Source organism: Simochromis diagramma, unplaced genomic scaffold (genome assembly GCF_900408965.1).
Source record: "Simochromis diagramma unplaced genomic scaffold, fSimDia1.1 OVJJ01000603.1, whole genome shotgun sequence".
In the NCBI taxonomy this organism is placed as follows: domain Eukaryota; kingdom Metazoa; phylum Chordata; class Actinopteri; order Cichliformes; family Cichlidae; genus Simochromis; species Simochromis diagramma.
Window position 1 is genome coordinate 9,925,925 of NW_024387414.1, and position 19,694 is coordinate 9,945,618.

A 19,694-nucleotide genomic window follows, 5' to 3' on the forward strand; every position below is an offset into this window, starting at 1 on the left:
AAAGTAAAGGATTCGGGTGAAAAAAAAATTCTAGTGAGACTTGACTCCTTTATTAAAATTTATTTAAATGTGTTCTAATCACCAAAGGGTTTCACAGTGGTACAGTGTATTGCTAAGAACTTACAAGTACAGTTGGCAAAGTGTTTTTCCATATTTGAGCATTAATGACAATATTTTTAACATCTTCTGTAGTGGCTGGGTTTGGCTGAAGGATAGTCTTTATCCTTACAACTTGATGTGTTCCTTGCAGTGATGTAGGAATAAAGGTTAATTTTGAACCAATAAAAGAAAATTATCTGGCTCCCGTTAATGACAGCATGGTTACGTGTTTAACATTTACTGGCAGTCCTGGCTGTACACCACCCCCACCTGCCTGCGGATCTCATCCTCCAATTCAGCCAGCAGGAGAGAGTCTGCATGGGACATGACAGTACTTTCCTTCAGCCCTAGGGGGGGGGGAAGAAATAATGTTAGGCTTGCTTATGTTTTTAAGTAGAGTTGCTGATGCCACCTTGTGTTAAAGGTGTGCATTACAAGTCAGTCAATAGTCAAAATATTTGGACCATTAATGATTTTTTATTTTTTATTTTTATTTTTCTCCCTTAGTGTGTATGCAGACTAATAGTCTAAAAGTCTTAGTACCTTTGAGCAAACACTGTCGAACCTCTTCTGCTTCATAACGCATTCCTGTACTATTGATGAAGTTGAGAGGCAAATAGGGTTCTGGAACTGGGTACTCAGTCTCCTTCTCATTCACCACTAATGATGTGGGGCACCACATAGGAGCAGGGACCTAAGAAATAAATAGATTTAATTAAATAATATTAAAAAGATATAGATATTTGATTCAGAAATTACCTTGGTTGACTTTGAAATGATTTGTATGATGTATATCCTTAATGATTAACAAAAAAAAGGTTTGCTCAAACTAATAAAATTTTATTTAACCTTTGATGACCTACCCGAACTGTGCCCTTTGTTCCCATAATAATGGCATCATTGGGCAGTTTTACACCTGAGGAGCAGGTAATCACTGCCATTCTGTTCTTGGAGTACTTCAGAATGGCGACCACGGTCTCATCCACTCCTATAATAACAATATAATTTATATTATATTATATATATATTGTTATATATATATTATTATATACTATAATAGCAAAGAAAGTACATTTGGTAAAGACACATTAGGATGAAGGAATATGGAGACATGGTTGGCTGAAAATATTGGACCATAAATAACTGCTGCAGTTCAACCTTTATTGTGCCTCATAAAGGCAACAATAGATAAAGACTTAAAAGAGGAATGCTGTAAAAGAAAAAAAAAAATCTGAGTTCACACTCAGCAGATGTCATGGTGTCACTAAAGCTGGAACATTAACTTTACAACTTGAGCTTTTTTCAGATTTCAGTTCCCTATAATGTTATCACATGACAAGCTGCAACTGAAAACAGCTTTGTCACTGTCAGCTCTATTGTGGACCACAAAAAGAATACATTTTAGTGACTAAAATGTCAACAAAGATTGTTTTTTCATTGTTTTTAAGCGCGCAACAGAAAAAAAGAATGAGTCAGCTATTCCACCATTGCCATTTGACTCAGGACAGTAGTATAAACAGCATTATCGTGTAAGTACAAAACTACATGTTAATAAGTGACACGGCTTTAAAAGTCATTACCAGTCTCCACGTGCACTACTCCACTAGCTTGGATGCTCTCTGGCTTCTCTCCATTATACACCATGGATATAAACTGCAAGCAGTAGATCCCAATGTCTAGTAATGCTCCTCCACCTAGCTCCTTCTGCATTGCTCTCGGTACATGCATCAATGGCACACCAAACTCTGATCTGACCATCTTCACTTCGCCCAGCTCCCCCTGGGCCAGCAATCGTCTGATCTCAACTGAGACTGGGAAAAAGCGGGTCCAAACAGCCTGGAACAAAAACACAGTAGATATTTCATACGCTCACATATACGTACTTGGTTCTGAGTAAATTACATAGAATCAGCTAAAAATTAACTAAATGTTTTTACATTCTCTTATTTACATGAGGGTTTGACACTTTGACGTGCACCAAAATTGAAATAAAGAAACACTTATGACTAATAGTGAAGGTGAAAAATAACACCAAGAGGAGAATTTCCTTTTTCTTTATGGTTTTCTGTACTTGTACCTCCATGAGAAAGACACCATTCTTTTTGGCTGAGGCCAGAATCTGCTGCACCTCCTTGGTGTTCATAGCCAGTGGCTTCTCACACAGCACATTCTTCTTGGCATTTGTAAAGAGCAAACAAGTGTTCAGATGGTACGGGTGGATTACTCCGATGTACACCACATCTGCAAATACATAAAGATGCCGACCAGAGCACCATAACAAGAATGATTATGGAGTTTAACAAACATCTAAGTCCTAACCGGAGCAGGAGCTTTAAATCATCAGCGAAGCAAACTGAATCAGCAAACTTTTGGCAGAAACTGACCAATGTCACGATCTCTGGCCAGCTCCTCATAACTGCCATACGCTTTGGAGATGCTGTGTTTTTTGGCAAATTCCTGTGCATCCTCCAGCTTGCGTGCTGCCACAGCCACAACCTGTAAATACAGTCACAGAGTTCCTCCTGTCAATAACTAAGTAAGCAGGCAGTTTCTTGTTGAGTCTCGTCTTGTTTCCCGTTCCAGTTTATATAAATCTTCTGGATATATAACAGTTGAGTAAGATTTTTTTATCTTTTGTTAGTATACAGGCTCCCTCAGTGCCACCACAAGGTCATCAGTTAAGTGTGATATGACACACACACACACACACGCACGCACGCACACACACACACACACAGAATCTTTAACTCTCAAGGCCATTTTGTATTCACAAACCAGGAAAAGTCAGTCTCAAGTTGCTGTTTCTTTGTAAACTTCGTTGCAAATGAAACGGAAGTTTTAGGGAAACTTATAGATATTTATGTACCATAACTGTTGATTTGTGGAGTGCCAAGAATTTGAAATACCCATTTATTGCGTTATTTACGGTAAACATGCAACGCGTATTGTCAACATACTGCAAACTGTAACTTGCAGTTTTCGCAAGTTCACGGCCGGAGTCACTTGTATCGGCTTTTGTTAAAGACACAAACTGCAAATATACAACATTGCGTCAATCGAATGTTGTAAGAAACTGATTTCAAAAGCACTTCTAATCAGTAGAAACTGAGCGGCAGTCAGCACGGCTACAGGAAACCACGCTGAGTGATAAGGAGAAGGTTTATGTTTGATCACTGGGTAGATTTGTGAACAGTAGTTCGCTAACAGAAATACCTGATGGTCTTCAGGTGGAAGAGTTTTCAGGGCCACGGTGAAGTCATGACTGATCTTCCCGGCGCTGCAGATTCCCCACCTGGTTGCCATATTGGACACGGCGGACTGAGACAGATTCGAAGCAGCAGTTGCTGTTCTCGGCCTCAGAGTGGCGACACAGCATGCAGTGTGGACTTTCAGACACAAGTTGCATTTTCCTACATGCGTTGTAGCTTCATGTAAAGACAAATGCATATAACCTGCAAGCAGTGAAAATAAATGTAAACTAAAACAGGGAGAGCAAAGAATAAAGAAATGCATTTAAAAATATGTAAAAACATACTTTGTTCTTTAGTTATTTAAATACAAACAACCGAAATTAGGAACTAAACAGACGATTATCAGACTACTGTTACAGAAAGTCACGTTTTCATGAAATTAAAAAAATCAGAAAATAGCAGCTAGATTTTTTCCAGGTTTCCCAGAGGTGCTGCCAGCATTTCAGACACAGCACGTGGAAATTCATTGCATGCGTGAAATAAAGACAATACTATGCTGACGATATGGTTTTTAAAACTACTGCTTCGTAACTGTGACCATAAAGGAAGAACTAAAAACGTTTTTTTTTCTTCTAATTTCTTATTCCATCTGCCCCCACTAAGGGGAGCTCTTTTCCTTTAATCTTTGTATTAATAACCCCCACACTGTTTTAACTTTGATTTCCTCTTTTACAGTGTGTATACTGCTTACTTATTTTGTTAATTACTATTAATTGATTTGCCTATTATATATTTATCTTAGAAAAAAAAAACAGTCTGTTATAACCTGATTCCACTACAGTCACCAAATTTTATGTGCCTTTTTTTTCGCTGACTGATTCTGTTGTGTTTTTCTCTTTATTTTTGTCAATTATAATTTAGCTGTATATCCTGGAGTCTTAACTTTGTCCTAGGGAATAATAGGGCGTGGAACACGACCTAACTAGGCACAGTTTTTGAATGAATTCACTTGTTTGTTTGTTTTTAGGACATAAATCACATGACATGTTAGAGCAGAGCTGATATTTACTTTGTTTAAAGCTGCACAGTCCATTTATTTAACCTACCCATTAAATAGCATAAAGGTTTTTAGTATAAACACAGCAGATGTATAGAAAGATATATCTATGATTAAATTACCCAAAATCAAATAATAAAAATATGTCATTTTGAAGCCATGGGATAAATTCTGTATGTATATATACATAAATGTGTGTTTTTATATATATTTAGACATGGCCCTACTATATATAATTCTATATATCCTTCAGGTTTTTAGCAGTCCTGCGAATCCCAACGGTTGAAATTAAAAGTAAAAATATTAAATAAGCCATACCCTTCCCTGACTGAAAAAGCCTTTCTTAAGTCCTAACCTTGAAAATCAGACAGTGCAACCTATTTTTGAATTTGTTTCTATACCAGTGCAATAGTCAGACACAACAGAACACTTCAACATGTGCCACTTGAAGTTGCTTCTTCTCTCCAGTGGATGATATTTCAAATGAACATGGCTTTCACAATTAGTCCTTTATTGAGTTAATCAATCAAACACCTCACAGTGACAGCTGTTGGTTTTTTTCATTAAATGACTAGGACTCCATCACAGGATGGTGACACAAAAGGCAGAAGCTCTATCTGTTTACACTGCGATTTGTTTGATTTAAATCTTTTTCTTCTGTGTAATAAAAACATTGTCAATGTTTTTCATGAAGTTTGCTGTATTTAAATGGTAGCTCTGGGGTATGATAATTATAATTTGCTCTGTCATGGCTCTATCATGAAGCTAAAAAGACTATAAAGATCAAACTCCCTAATAATGCAACCAAAATTTACATGTTCCAAAAATTTGATGACTCTTTAATTTGGTGGTTAATCATAGTCACTGTTCCCATACTTTGTCATGTGGTGCTCTGATAGATCTGCTCGTTTCAATTGCCTCACGCAGAGGGGTGGACTATGAAGCAAGATTAATGGGGTAACAATGTATTAGGTTGAACTTAAAACTCAGCCTATGTACAATGTATTAATTTGTGTTTGTAAATTCAGTTTAAAATCATCTGGAAGAACCATTTTTTCTCTGATTATTTTATTTATAATACATTTTAAATGCAATATAGATTCTCTATTGTTGAAAGATCTTTTTAATGAGCAACTTTTAAGCCATATCTTTCAACAAAAAGCCCCTAAAAAACCTTGCAATAAGGTTACATAGACAGATAGATAGATAGATACTTTACAGATATTTCATCTTGTTTGATTCTATTTACAGAAAGGAAGTTGTCAAATTTTATTCACAATAGAACACAGAAGAAAAACCATATGATAACAAGCTGGATGTTACCTCCCTTCTCTAGTCTGAAGGATATGATGTTCATGTTTTGTAATAATAATTTTGAAATTCTATTAATCTGACCATAGAGCAGTTTTGCACTTTGCTTCAGTCCATTTTAATGAACTTAGCCAAAGGAAAATATCAGTATTTCTTCTTCTATTTCTGGATCATATGGCTTCTTTACCTGATAGAGCTTATAGAGCAGCAAACTGTGTTTACATAAAGTGATTTAGAAACGTTTCTGAGCCCATAAAGTGACACTAATGAAAGAATCATGCTCATTAAAAAAAAAAAAAAAATCCTGTCCTGCCTGGCAGCTTTTGCAATCAGAATTATGATCTGTAGGCACTGTTGTGCCAAACATGTAATAATAACAATAGAGTACAAATGCACAACGTATTGCCAACTGCCGCACCTGTAAGAAAAACAAATATACAAAACCTGGAACACAAACATTAAAAAAATGCACAGGTACATAAATCAACAATCTTCTTGTGGAGTGTGTGAGCGTGAGAAAGAGAAAGAGAGAGAGTGTCGAGTTTGAGTGTGCCTTTGTCACAAAATGTACTTGAAAATGGGGTAGGAAGCTGTCATAACACCCCCTGCCTGGTACCCGGCAGAAGATAGAGAAGGAATCAGTTATAGGGATAATTTCATATAGAAAAAAGTCATGTGTTGCTAAACCTGTCCTTTTCATGTGAATGTGAAGCAGAAAGCTTAGCTTAGCAGAGAAAGCTGTTAAACACTGTTGTGATATGCATTTTCTCTGGGTTTTAGATTTTAGGTTTTGTCAAACCACCCATTGCAAAATAAACCTGGCTATGTTGAACTTCCTTCGTAGTACATCCCACTGCTTCCTCTGTTACATTTTAGTAGGATTTGGTCTGAAACAGCTCTGCTTGACAGTGGCGTCACTGGCTGTCTTGGTTAAAGACAACTCCCACTTGTTTCCTGATTTCATCCATGATCTCCGTCAGCAAGACAGAATCTGCCAGAGGCATCCGTTTACTCTCCTTAATTCCTGCAAAGGAAGAGAAGTTTTATCCAAATTCTGGCTTATGGACAGATGTTATATTTTAATAAGTGTAAATTATGTACATATCCATAATTAACTGTAATTTATGACAAGGCAGGAATATAAAGATTATGTAAATTATTATTAGAAGTAAAAGTAACAGTACTGTAATATTCTGTGAGCTAAAGGACATTCCAAGCACTCATTACATTCAGTCCTAATCTGATGAGTACAATTGACTTCTACATTTTCATTTGTCGCCCTGAGAATGCAAGTGATTCTCTAAACGGCAGTGTCCTTCTTACAAACTCAGCTTTCCTTTGAAGCAGTGGTTTAGGCTGTCTCTTCAGAGAGAAATACACACATTTCCTTTTATCATGACCTACCTTTAAGCAGGCACTGCCTCACTTCTTCTGCCTCATAGCGCAGCCCGGTGCTGTTGGTAAAATTCAGAGGGAGACACGGCTCAGGCAGAGGGTACTCTGTTTCCTTGTCTTTCACCACCAGTTTGGTGGGGCAGTGCATGGGGCCAAGAACCTGTACAGTGAAAAGGAAGAAAACTTTTGTTTCAGTCCCTCAATTTGCAAATTCATCAAATACAGTGAGATCTATGTCTGAATATATTGGTTTAATTAAATGTTAAATTAATCATCAGTCAGCACAGTCTTTGCATGTCCCTGTAATTTCTTAATGAACTCAAATGGTCCTGTACAGGACGAGCATAGCATACTTTAATGGACCCCTTAGTGCCTGCAAGGACAGCGTCATTTGGTAGTCGGGCTGCAATTGAAAAGGCACACAAGGCCATCCTCTTCCTGGAGAATTTCATCGTCACAACCACTGATTCATCCACTCCTGTTAAACATTCAAAAACATGAAATTATTGAAAGCATCAAATAAATTAGCATTAAAATGTTGTTTTAGACCTCTGCAGATGCAGTTTTTTTTATTATATATTTCAACTGAGTTTGGAATTAGGTTTATTTATTCGTTTTTTTTAAGAAGATAGTATACACAATGAAAGAAACTATTTTTTATTATTCAATAAATTGCCAAATGCCTTCCATGAAGAAAAGAAAATGCTTAATACATATATTATATGATGCTTTTGCACTAAGATATCCTTCAGTGAGACATGCAGTTACATATTCTCCTGCCAGTTTTACCGTATTACTGTATTCTCTGGGGGGATTTGGATTAGTGTGACATTTTAATGATAAGTCTTGGATTTTCTGTGTGAAATTCTGTCTTGCGGTGTTTACATTTTAGGCAATTCATTTAAAAGTGATTCCTCTGTATCACACAAAGTGTGCTTCTTTTCCTGTATTTGTTTTTTATGGCAAGGCTCAAGCATGCGTTTGTGATCGCTGAAGCACGCCCTGTGGTAAATGATACTAACATACATCCTATTTCTCCCACATGATCTGAATCATACCTGAGTCAAGCAGCACCCCTGTGGCTTGGATGGACTCTGGCCTTTCACCATTGAACACCATCAACACAAACTGCAGGCAGTACACTCCGATATCCAGCAGAGCTCCTCCACCCAGCTCCTTCTGCACTGATCGGGGAATGTCGAGCTGAGGGGAGCCAAAGTAGGCTTTTACCAGCTTCACGTCCCCAACCGCCTCCTCTGCCAGCAGCCTGCGTACCTCAGCATACACAGGGAAACAGCGGGACCAGATGGCCTATGAGGAAAAGGGCAGATGATCCAGTCTTGCTACAGAACTAAACAGTTGAAACTGAAGTTTCACCTGAGCAGGCATTTATTATAAAGCTCCTCAGTTATATGACTGTTGTGACAAATCGGTACTGTGAACAATAATTTTTCCTGTCAATAATGTAAAATAATAGGAATGGCAATTTCTTACAATCCATGTATATAATTTGACCATTGGGTTTCTTACTTGGTGTAAGCCAAAAACAAATACACAGTTGCATTTCATGTAGCTAACAGTTAATTTAGAAGAAGCAAGAACAGAAAAACATTGAAAGCTGCAGGTGTATTGTGCACGAAATGGGAATTAAAATGTGATCATCAAGCCAGGTGCAGATGTGTCTGGCTGTGGCCACAGGTTGCAATAGCAACCTGAATTCCATTCCATCTGAGCACAGATAATGTTAACTGCATGCCTGTGAGGCTGATAACCCTAACATAATAATAAAAACAATAACATTTTCCAAACTGTTTATTAACTTTTGCTGTGTTTTGGAAAGGCATTAGTTTAGTGACTTATATTTGCTTATTGCTGTTTTTACAACAGCTGCATGCATGACAATAATTCCACTTTCAATTCAATTCAATTCAATTTTATTTATCACAACAACACTTGACTCAAAGTGCTTTCAATTGTAAGGCAAAGACCCTACAATAGTAGAGAAAAAAAACCCACCAATCATTTTACCCCCTATGAGCCATCTGCCATGTCCATGTCCAGACCATGTTGATCTGCATATTTGGAATTTTTTGTTGTAAAATTGAAAAATTATTGTACCTTTTTCCACTTTCTTAGTAAATTGTAAAAAAAAAGAAAGAGAGAGATTTATAAGATTTAAGATCATTGCCTTGGGTTTCCTCCTGAAATGGACAATTCTTTCCTTATTCTGTGGCACTGTAAAAACTGACCCTTAAGTTACCACTACTATTAGCAAGTGTCCTCAGGGCAAAGCTATAAATGACAGCACTTCATCCCTTCAGCTTTACCTCCATCAGGAAGACATGGTTTTTCTTAGCTGTGGCAATGAGGTCTTTAACCTCTCTGGAGTTCATAGCAAAGGGTTTTTCACACAGCACATTTTTCCCAGCCTTGAGGAACAGCATGCCAACTCTCCAGTGTTCTGTATGCAGCACTCCCAGATATACAATGTCTGTGGGCACACAAGTTTTTCATCCAAACAATAAAACCGTCACACCCTTATCTCTAATTGTGCAGTCATATTATTCCCTACTTACCAATTTCTGGGTCATTGGCCAGCTCCTCATAGCTGCCATAGGCCTTAGGAATACAATGTTTCTGGGCAAAATCTTTGGCACGGTCAATACTCCTCGATGCAATGACAGCAATCTATGCAAAACATTAGAAAAGGAAAGAAAAAGAACAACAAAACAAAATCAAACAAACGCACACACTGCACACCTGTTCAGTGTATAGGGGACACTCTGTGTGACAATGTTGTATCGAACTTCCTTAAATTGAGTACCCGATGGTCTCCCGGAGGCAGAGTCTTAATGGCCACAATAAAATCATGGCTGATCTTTTCAGCTCCACAGAGTCCCCATCGAGTTGCCATGTTGACAAGTGACAAATGAGTAGCCTATAGTGTTGCTTCAGAAAAAAAAAAAAAAAAAAGCCTGCGCTATGACCTCTCGAAAATCCTGCAAATCGGGAGAAGACACCTACTAAACGAGACTGCCCTGTAAAAATAACTGCCTCTTAGCTTGTTTGCACAAGTCCATTTTTAGAAACAATACATACTTTTTGATATTAAGCGACTTCTAGCGGTGGTGCAAGAAAGGGGGTGGGAATAACGTGGAAAAAACCAAACATGGATTTCATCTGACCTGTCTTTTTAAAACTCTCGGCCATTACAAAGTATAGTTTTTCTTCACGTAGGAAATAAAGATTCTCGCAATATTTATTAACAGTTTATTTTTGCTTCATATTATTGGGCGTATTGATATTTTTCTTAAAATCTTAAAACTGACGATAGATGTGTACTAAGACAGCATCGGTTACGCAACAGAACTTGCCCAAGATTCCGCTCATTTTTAAGATTTCATCACTATTAATGTAATCCCATGATATATATCAGCATATCAGCACAAGAAACTGATATTAATTATTTTAGCGCATTACGCTTTTCAAAAATATATAAACAGTGTACAGAGTAGTGTGTCTCACTGTATCCATGGTAACATTATACTTACTGTTTCTTGTACGTGACATCTAAATCACGCCCATGAAATTCTAATATTCTTCTAATATTATTGTAATTCAATGTCATATGTCATAAATGAAATCAGGTATTATTATTATTGTTCATTTTTTCCCCAAGTAAAATAGCCTATGGTATATCATACGAGTGACCATAACGTGACCGATTACGCATGCGTAGCTGATGGGCGTTTCGTAACTTTCTTACCATACTTTGCGGATTTCTTGTCGTGTTACTCCAGATATACAACACTGTGTCAATAAAATGATATAAGAAACTGATTTCAACAGCACGTCTAACCGCTGAATGATGAGGGAAAATTTTATGTTTGAATGACTGGGTAGATTTGTGAACAGTGGTTTGATAAAAGACATATCTGTTGTTCAGCAGATGGAAGTTTTCAGGGCCACCGTAAGGTCATGAGTTTCCCCACCTGGTTGCCATATTGGACACCGCTGACTGCGAGATTAGGTTCAACTCAGCAGCTACTGTACTCAGCCTCAGAGTGGCGACACAGCATACATGTGGACTTTATGACGTAACTTTTTAAGTTTGCCAGTATTTTTGCATCACAGTGGAGATATATGGAGATACGGGCATTGCAGTGTTATATAATATAGCTTTGAATCAATGAAAAGAAACAAAATGCTACAAAAGAAAAAAAAAGAAGAAGGAATAAATAAATAAATATTAAAAACATTCATAAAAACAGTTTAAATGTTTTAGGATTACAAAAAATGCAAAATCACCACATGAAGGTATTTAAAATACATTTGAAATAAAGGCAAAAGCTAAAAATGCAACAGCTATCTAAATTTTGAAGCAATATTGTTGCAGTATTGTTGAACGATACAGCGGATTGCTTCTGTTACATTTTTAGCAGCCATCCAGATATTTTCCAGAAAGTGCTGCCAACGTTGGAACCAATAATGTGTCTTCTTAAAATGTATTGCATTTGTGGAATAAAAATAACACCATGCAGACGGAGTGGTATTAAAAACCGAATTCTAATATTAGCCATGAAAGGAGAGCATTTAAACCAATGTGCTTTTTTTGTTCCAATTTCTTATCTCGTCTTACCCCACTAAGGGGAGCTCTTTGCCTTCAGTCGATGTGTAATAACACTACATTGACTTTTATTTCCTTGCTTTATGGTTTGTGCTGACTAATGTTGAAAATTTGTCTTAATCAAGCTGCTCTGGCATTTTAATTTTCCTTTGGATTGGTAAAGTACCTATGATAATACTTGCAATATTTTTAATTTGTCTGTTATGTGTTTAGTTTGATGTAACTTTATTCTACTACAATCACATCAGTTGTAAATTAGTTGTATATTTTGTAGTCTAAACGTTGGTTCATGGCATAATAACTGCTCTAGTTATATCTTGAGCTACTGTTGATTTTAAAATGGAAAGCATCATTTATTTGTTTGTACGACATAAATCACTTGAGCTCACTTGTTTCTCAAAAAACAGGGGACATGTTAGAGCTGATATTTGTTACTACCTTGTTTAAAGCTGCATGTCACATTTATTTTATTTTATAAAATAAAATAAATATATATATATATATATATATATATATATATATATATAATTATATATATATATAATATAATTATATATATATATAATTATATTATCCATTAATCAAATAATCAAAATCTATCATTTTGAATTTAAGGGGTAAATTTTATATCAGTGAAACATTCTTCAGTTTTTATCAGTCATGTGAGCCTATAAGGTTGAGACGAAGTATTAAATGAGCCATACCCTTCGCTGACTCATAAAAACCTTTCTAAGTCCTAACCTTGAAAATCAGACAGTGCAACCTATTTTTGAATCTATTTGTACACCGCTGCAAGGGTCAGACATGACAGAACACTTTGATTCAAATGTGCCACTCGAAGTCTCTTCTTCTCTCCAGCGGATGATATTTGAAATGAAACATGGCTTTCACAATCAGCCCTTTATTGGATTCATCAATCACACACCTCACAGTGACAGCTGAGTTTATCTTTAAAGGACTAGGACTTCATTACAGGATGGTGACACACAAGGCAGTTGCTCTATCTGTTTACGTTGCGATTCATCTGGTTTAAATCATATTTTCAATCTCTCTGCTTAATCTGTGTAATACAAAATTTGGCAATGTTTCTCATGTAGTGTATTTCACGGTATTTACATAGTAGATCTGGGGTAGGATAACTATGTTTTGAGCTATCATGGGTCTATATTGAAGTTAAAAAGACTATACGGAGAGCAAACTGCCTAATAATGCAACCAACATTTACCTATTCCAAAAATTTACTGAGTCCTTCACAGCTGCCATGCTTTGTCACGTGGTGCTCTGATTGATCGGCTCATTCCAGCTGCCTCAATCAACTCCTTCTGTTACATCTTAGTAGGATTTGGTCTGAAACAGCTCTGCTTGACAGTGGCGTCACTGGCTGTCTTGGTTAAAGACAACTCCCACTTGTTTCCTGATTTCATCCATGATCTCTGTCAGCAAGACAGAATCTGCCAGAGGCATCCGTTTACTCTCTTTAAGTCCTGCAAAGGAAGAGAAGTTTTATCCAAATTCTGGCTTATGGACAGATGTTATATTTTAATAAGTGTAAATTATGTACATATCCATAATGAACTGCAATTTATGACAAGGCAGGAATATAAAGATTATGTAAATTATTATTAGAAGTAAAAGTAACAGTACTGTAATATTCTGTGAGCTAAAGGACATTCCAAGCACTCATTACATTCAGTCCTAATCTGATGAGTACAATTGGTGTATACTTCTACATTTTCATTTGTCGCCCTGAGAATGCAAGTGATTCTCTAAACGGCAGTGTCCTTCTTACAAACTCAGCTTTCCTTTGAAGCAGTGGTTTAGGCTGTCTCTTCAGAGAGAAATACACACATTTCCTTTTATCATGACCTACCTTTAAGCAGGCACTGCCTCACTTCTTCTGCCTCATAGCGCAGCCCGGTGCTGTTGGTAAAATTCAGAGGGAGACACGGCTCAGGCAGAGGGTACTCTGTTTCCTTGTCATTCACCACCAGTTTGGTGGGGCAGTGCATGGGGCCAAGAACCTGTACAGTGAAAAGGAAGCAAACTTTTGTTTCAGTCCCTCAATTTGCAAATTCATCAAATACAGTGAGATCTATGTCTGAATATATTGGTTTAATTAAATGTGAAATTAATCATCAGTCAGCACAGTCTTTGCATGTCCCTGTAATTTCTTAATGAACTCAAATGGTCCTGTACAGGACGAGCATAGCATACTTTAATGGACCCCTTAGTGCCTGCAAGGACAGCGTCATTTGGTAGTCGGGCTGCAATTGAAAAGGCACACAAGGCCATCCTCTTCCTGGAGAATTTCATCGTCACAACCACTGATTCATTCACTCCTGTTAAACATTCAAAAACATGAAATTATTGAAAGCATCAAATATATTAGCATTAAAATTTTGTTTTAGACCTCTGCAGCTTATTTACAGTGTTGTCTTTATATATTTTATATATATAAGTAAAAAAAAAATCATATATTCAAAAAAAATTGCTTACATTAAACTAAAAAACTAAGCTTTTTATGTTATTATAGATAGCTTTTGGGGAGACATGCAGTTACATATTCTCCTGCCAGTTTTACTGTATTACTGTATTCTCTGGGGGGATTTGGATTAGTGTGACATTTTAATGATAAGTCTTGGATTTTCTGTGTGAAATTCTGTCCTGTGGTGTTTACATTTTAGACAATTCATTTAAAAGTGATTCCTCTGTATCACACAAAGTGTGCTTCTCTTCCTCTATTTGATTTTTTATGACAAGGCTCAAGTGTGCGTTTGTGATCGCTGAAGCACGCCCTGTGGTAAATGATATTAATCTACATCCTATCTCAGCACACATGATCTGTGTGCTGAATCATACCTGAGTCAAGCAGCACCCCTGTGGCTTGGATAGACTCTGGCCTTTCACCATTGAACACCATCAACACAAACTGCAGGCAGTACACTCCGATATCCAGCAGAGCTCCTCCACCCAGCTCCTTCTGCACTGATCGGGGAATGTCGAGCTGAGGGGAGCCAAAGGGCTTTTACCGGTTTCACATCCCCAACCGCCTCCTCTGCCAGCAGCCTGCGCACCTCAGCATACACAGGGAAACAGCGGGACCAGATGGCCTATGAGGAAAAGGGCAGATGATCCAGTCTCGCTACAGAACTAAACATTTGAACCTCAAGTTTCACCATGAAGTACCATGAACCATCATTTTTGCTAGTTTTGCTTCTTATATGAGTCTTGTGAGCATCAAATTTGTATTGTCATGGCAGTAATATTCAACTAATCTGCAGTGGAGAGTAAATGTAAACTCATTTATTTTTGTGCCACATTAAGCAGAGATTAAACAGTAATATTATATTTATTTATATTTAATACCTGTATTTTTTCACCTTATAGGAAATGTTTAAGATATTGAAAAATATGATTGTCTGCTATTTTCCTTTGAGTTAGATGAGAACATCATGAGCAGTGGTCTGTCTGTTAGGATGCCTAATTATGAAGCTACAGTCAGCAAACTGCTGGCTTTGCATAGACTGGGTACAGCTATCCTCAATCTGTCTTAAGATAACAAAACACAATTATTAGCTCCACTAAAGTGTATTAATTTACACTTTGTATCTTGTGTTTTGTTCATCCTTTTTATAATCTGTTTTAGACATTTTATACCCTTCAGAACAATTTGCTATTTCATAAATGGTTTTGCACTGGAGTATTGCACTGAAATGCCTACAAGATATAACATAAAGAAAATATAATATCCTGAACTAGCTCACAGTAGATACATTTTCAACTTTTTTACAGATCTAAGGAAGCCATTCCTCTCCATTTATAGTGTTTTTATTGTGCTAAAATAAGCTGCTTTATTTCATTTTTAACCATTCGTACATCAGTATATACTGACACAAGTCCAACTGTATCCTGAAATATTACATTTTTGCTACATAACATTTAAAATGATTACCTTTATTTTTCATCCTGAAACAAATATTTTCTTTTGTTGTGGTAGCTTCAAAACAGCACCTTCAATTACCACTACTGTTAGCAAGTGACACCAGCGCAAAGCTGTACAGAGACCACTGCATCCCTTCAGCCTTACCTCCATCAGGAAGATATGATTTTTCGTGGCTGTGGCAACGAGGTCTTTCACCTCTCTGGAGTTCATAGCAAAGGGTTTTTCAAACAGCACATTTTTCCCAGCCTTGAATGAACAGCATGCCAACTCTCCAGTGTTCTGTATGCAGCATTCCCAGATATACAATGTCTGTGGGCACACAAGTTTTTTTTTTCCAAACAATAAAAACAACACACCCTTATCTCCATTTGTGCAGTCAGATTATTCCCAACTTACCAATTTCTGGGTCATTGGCCAGCTCCTCATAGCTTAGCCTTAGGAATACCTTGCTTCCGGGCAAAATCTTTGGCACGATCAATACTCCTTGATGCAATGACTGCAATCTGTGCATAACAAGAAAAAATGCACACACACACACACATTGCAGATCTCTTTAGCTGAAAGGACATATCCTGTGTGACAGCGCAGCTGCACTGAGCTTGTTTATATTGCGTACCTGATGATCTCCAGGAGGCAGAGTCTTAATGGCCACACTGAAGTCATGGCTGATCTTTCCAGCTCCACAGTGTCCCCATCGAGTTGCCATGTTGAATTATATGGTAAGTGACAAATGAGTAGTGTGTTGCTTCAGTAAAGATCTCAGCTGCTGGCGAGATGTAACCTTAGAAAGTTTGCACGTTCAGAGGAAGGATCCTACTAAACTATTGTGCCTTTGTGATAGCAGATAGAAGGCTCCTGCATTACATACTGGAGAGGTAGTGACTGTAACACACACACGCACACGCATACACACATGCACATACACGCACACACCTTGCTGTTTTGCTACATTGTTGCTGATACAGGTCTTTCAATCCAGGTTGAAGTTGTTTGAACCGGTTGGGTCCAACAATCTGTAACATGGGGATCACCGGGGTCCATCATTAACATGAAGTAGTGCAGAGTTTAATGTGTATAGGTCAGGGTGAGGGATCACCTTGCCCATAGATCAGCAGTCTTCCACAGTACTTCAGGTCAAGTATCGGAACCAGGAGGTGCTTTGTTTTCCACTGGGAGAGAAACTGATTAACCTGAAATGGCTTGACAGCCACAGAGAAGCCAATGATTAAACCAGAGTCTTGTGGGGGTTGCTGGAATAAATAGATATGCTGGCTTCACAGAATGCTCATGGAGCCCAACGCAAGGTAATTTAACTGACCAGTAAGCTGAGCCAGGATGACTATGGAAAAGCATCAGCACACCTGCCCTTGAGCTAATAATTATCTATTTAGCCAGACAGGTGGTTGTGTAAACTTCCTGCAACATGCTGCCAGTAGAGGACACTATGTTGACAGCAGAGATTACTTTCTTCATCAAGCTCTGAGGATTTGGCAAGGCTTATCTAAGGAATTATGTACAGGTTTGCAAAATCAGGTGACTCATGCAAATGGCTGATTTACTTTCAAAAGTATCTGCCAGGAGTCAATGGAGGTTACTGAGAACATCAAATCAGGATAGCTGACAACTGTTTCAAATTCAACTTAAAAGTCCATCTTTTCCATTAATTCCTGTCATAAGTATATGATTTATTTTCCTGGAGGTACTGCATGCTGATTGGAATTCAGTGGAAGGCCAATCACCATGGTGTCTGCAACATCCTCATAATAAAAGAAAAGGGAATTTTGTCAATGACTTCTCACTGGCTGCTTTCTTTTTGTATTTCACTTCCAAATGAATTCTGGGAGCTGTGTGCCGTTGTCATAACAACAAGGTATCAGCTGGGCAATTTGTATGCAAATGGCATTGGGCTTGGCCTGATATCCTTGCTTATACCAAAAGACCTGGTTGCCATGGGAATGCCCAACTCCTCCTTGAGTCACTTTTACATTTTTGGGGTAAAACACACATCCGCATTTCTTTAACAGGGTGATTCTGTGACATCACCACAGGTAATAAGAAAAGAGAGGTAGAAGTGTGATAGAGGAAGTGTAACCAGAACGGGAAAGTGCAAGTAGATTTTGAATTGGTGTGAAGCAATGAATTGGTTCCATGCTGTTTGACTCAGCTGCCAGCAGAAGGGCGCATAACGCAGAGGCTCAGGTGGTCAGAGAATGGTACTTTGGATGGGATTTGGACAGGTTCGCCCAAGTGTATGGCACTTGGACTTTACCCAGTATCACCCTCAGGATGCATAAATGCCACCTCTTCGAGTAGAAAGTGACAACTAGGTCATAGTGAATCATACTTTTGCTTTTAATGAAGCAAAAGCTAAAAAGTGGCCATCATATACTCTTCAGCCACATAAACTGAAATTGCATTTCTTAACCTGCTGTGGCTGGACTGGAAAGAGGCAGATGGTAAAGACAGCTGATTTGTCAAGTTATTCAGAAAACTGGTGTGCAGGAGGAAACCAGGAAACTCATTAATTCAGCACGGGCATGACGATTGCCTTCCATTCGTATCACTTCTCACTCTCTTTATTTGATTAAGAATTCATGCATCATCTCTTGTCTGCATCGTTATTCCACTGAGACATGGAAGAATGACAGTCGATGGGTCATGTGACCAGTCACAAGTTTCCTTAGAGTGGGTGGAGAAACTTCCCTGTGAAGGTATTTGATCACAGCAGACAGCTTTGTTTCACACTTTGTCATATCATTTCATCTGTGTTGCTGTCAGGAACAACCCCTCCACCACCCAACCTCGCTGTAATACTAACAGCACAGAAGTATTAATTGAGTATTTCTCGAATGATTGAATTATTTAGGCTTGCAAGTGAAATTATTTAAAATTTGTAAGATAAGCTGAATGAATCTTATTTGCTTTTTGCTTTTGTTTAACACTTAATTAATTTTAATTTAAGGTAACTTGTGAAAAGAGTAAATGCTACAGTGGGATTCTGCAAACCCGATTACCATTAAACTGCTTGATATTTCATCACCAACTTTAAGTAAAGGGGGGAAAGGAGCACAGAAAGTCACCCTAATCCTGTTTTGATTGAAGTAGATATGCAGAGGGCTTTTTACCCCCTCCTTCCTCCAGCTGGGGAAAGTGAGAGCCATCTTGGTGATGCTTTTTTTTTTCTTGTAGGGGAGAGTCGGGGGGTTGTACTGCAGCAGTTATGGGAGCCCCATCACTGCTTCATCTCTCTCTCAAGGTCACTGCAGAGGACGAGTGACAGGCTAGATGAGTGCCAGCCATTTTGAGGGGAGGTTAGGAGTTTGATGAATCTAGGAAGGGAGAGGGAGGTGTGCAACGAGGGGTAATAAGTCATTTTGTCAATGCTACTGCATGCTCTGATGTGTGGGCTAGACTTTTTTTTTTTTTTTTACTAGAACAAGTGTGATAGAGGGGGAGTGAGACGAGCAAGCAAAAATGGGAGCCTTTGAGCCACCCAGCATTGTGCTGGCCCTTTGAGAGTCCTATCTTTGTCTGCAGCACACACACACAGGGAGGCTGAACTATGGAGCAAACGCCGACTGGACCAGAGCTGACTTACCAGCACATGATTTGGATGTTAGTGTTGGTGAGGAGGGGAGGATGAAGACTAAATTCACACACACAAAGAGCTATTATCTCAAGTTTTCAATTTCAATCATCTTTCTTTGGGTTTTCATGTTTTTATTCCATTCAAATTCACATTTTCAATGGTGAGGTGCCTTATCTCCATATAAAATGATAATGAATATACTCAGCAGGCAGGTTATTATATGGCTGATAATTTTACATTATAGACTGCTCCAACAAAAATTACAGGAACACTTTTTTTCAGAATTTAGCATTAAATCAATTAGGCCTCAAACCCCAAAGTTGCACTAGTTTTGCATTTGGCTAGGGTCAGTGTCTCTATGGTAGCATGAGGAGAGGTTGCGCAGTTAGGCCAACACCTATGCTTTGCTGTGTCTCCCAGCACAGTGGTACCAGCATGGAGGAGATTTCACGAGACAAGCAGTTACTCTAGGACAGCTGGAC

The 19,694-nt window shown here is 38.1% G+C and overlaps 2 protein-coding genes and 1 pseudogene across 2 annotated transcripts; all 3 read right to left on the reverse strand.

Moving 5' to 3' along the window:
* Positions 1-45: 45 nt before the first annotated feature.
* Positions 46-3,440, reverse strand: dhdh.2 (dihydrodiol dehydrogenase, tandem duplicate 2). Its single transcript, XM_040011186.1, has 7 exons — positions 3,313-3,440; positions 2,484-2,595; positions 2,177-2,340; positions 1,680-1,935; positions 963-1,087; positions 643-793; positions 46-446 (listed from the first exon to the last, which is right to left on the reverse strand). Exons 1-7 carry the CDS (start codon positions 3,400-3,402, stop codon positions 337-339), a joined length of 1,008 nt encoding a protein of 335 aa, XP_039867120.1. The 5' UTR covers positions 3,403-3,440; the 3' UTR covers positions 46-336.
* Positions 3,441-5,260: 1,820 nt separating this feature from the next.
* Positions 5,261-10,218, reverse strand: LOC120721105 (trans-1,2-dihydrobenzene-1,2-diol dehydrogenase-like). Its single transcript, XM_040011187.1, has 7 exons — positions 9,878-10,218; positions 9,630-9,741; positions 9,381-9,544; positions 8,112-8,364; positions 7,407-7,531; positions 7,063-7,213; positions 5,261-6,682 (listed from the first exon to the last, which is right to left on the reverse strand). The coding sequence occupies exons 1-7, from the start codon at positions 9,965-9,967 to the stop codon at positions 6,573-6,575; spliced, it is 1,005 nt and encodes a 334-aa protein (XP_039867121.1). The 5' UTR covers positions 9,968-10,218; the 3' UTR covers positions 5,261-6,572.
* Positions 10,219-12,569: 2,351 nt separating this feature from the next.
* On the reverse strand, positions 12,570-16,972 carry LOC120721106 (annotated as a pseudogene).
* Between the last annotated feature and the right edge of the window lie 2,722 nt (positions 16,973-19,694).

Bases quoted from the DNA above. Each gene is read 5' to 3' on its own strand.
- dhdh.2 (XM_040011186.1), bottom strand. From the start codon at position 3,402: ATGGCAACCAGGTGGGGAATCTGCAGCGCCGGGAAGATCAGTCATGAC. The intron at 2,596-3,312 runs GTATTTCTGTTA...CTGTATTTACAG, and splicing joins TTCCACCTGAAGACCATCAG to GTTGTGGCTGTGGCAGCACG. The intron at 1,936-2,176 runs GTACAAGTACAG...TTTTTGTTCCAG, and splicing joins ATGGTGTCTTTCTCATGGAG to GCTGTTTGGACCCGCTTTTT.
- LOC120721105 (XM_040011187.1), bottom strand. From the start codon at position 9,967: ATGGCAACTCGATGGGGACTCTGTGGAGCTGAAAAGATCAGCCATGAT. The intron at 8,365-9,380 runs GTAAAGCTGAAG...TTTTCCTCATAG, and splicing joins ACCATGTCTTCCTGATGGAG to GCCATCTGGTCCCGCTGTTT. The intron at 6,683-7,062 runs GTAGGTCATGAT...CTTCCTTTGCAG, and splicing joins GAGGCAGTGCCTGCTTAAAG to GAATTAAGGAGAGTAAACGG.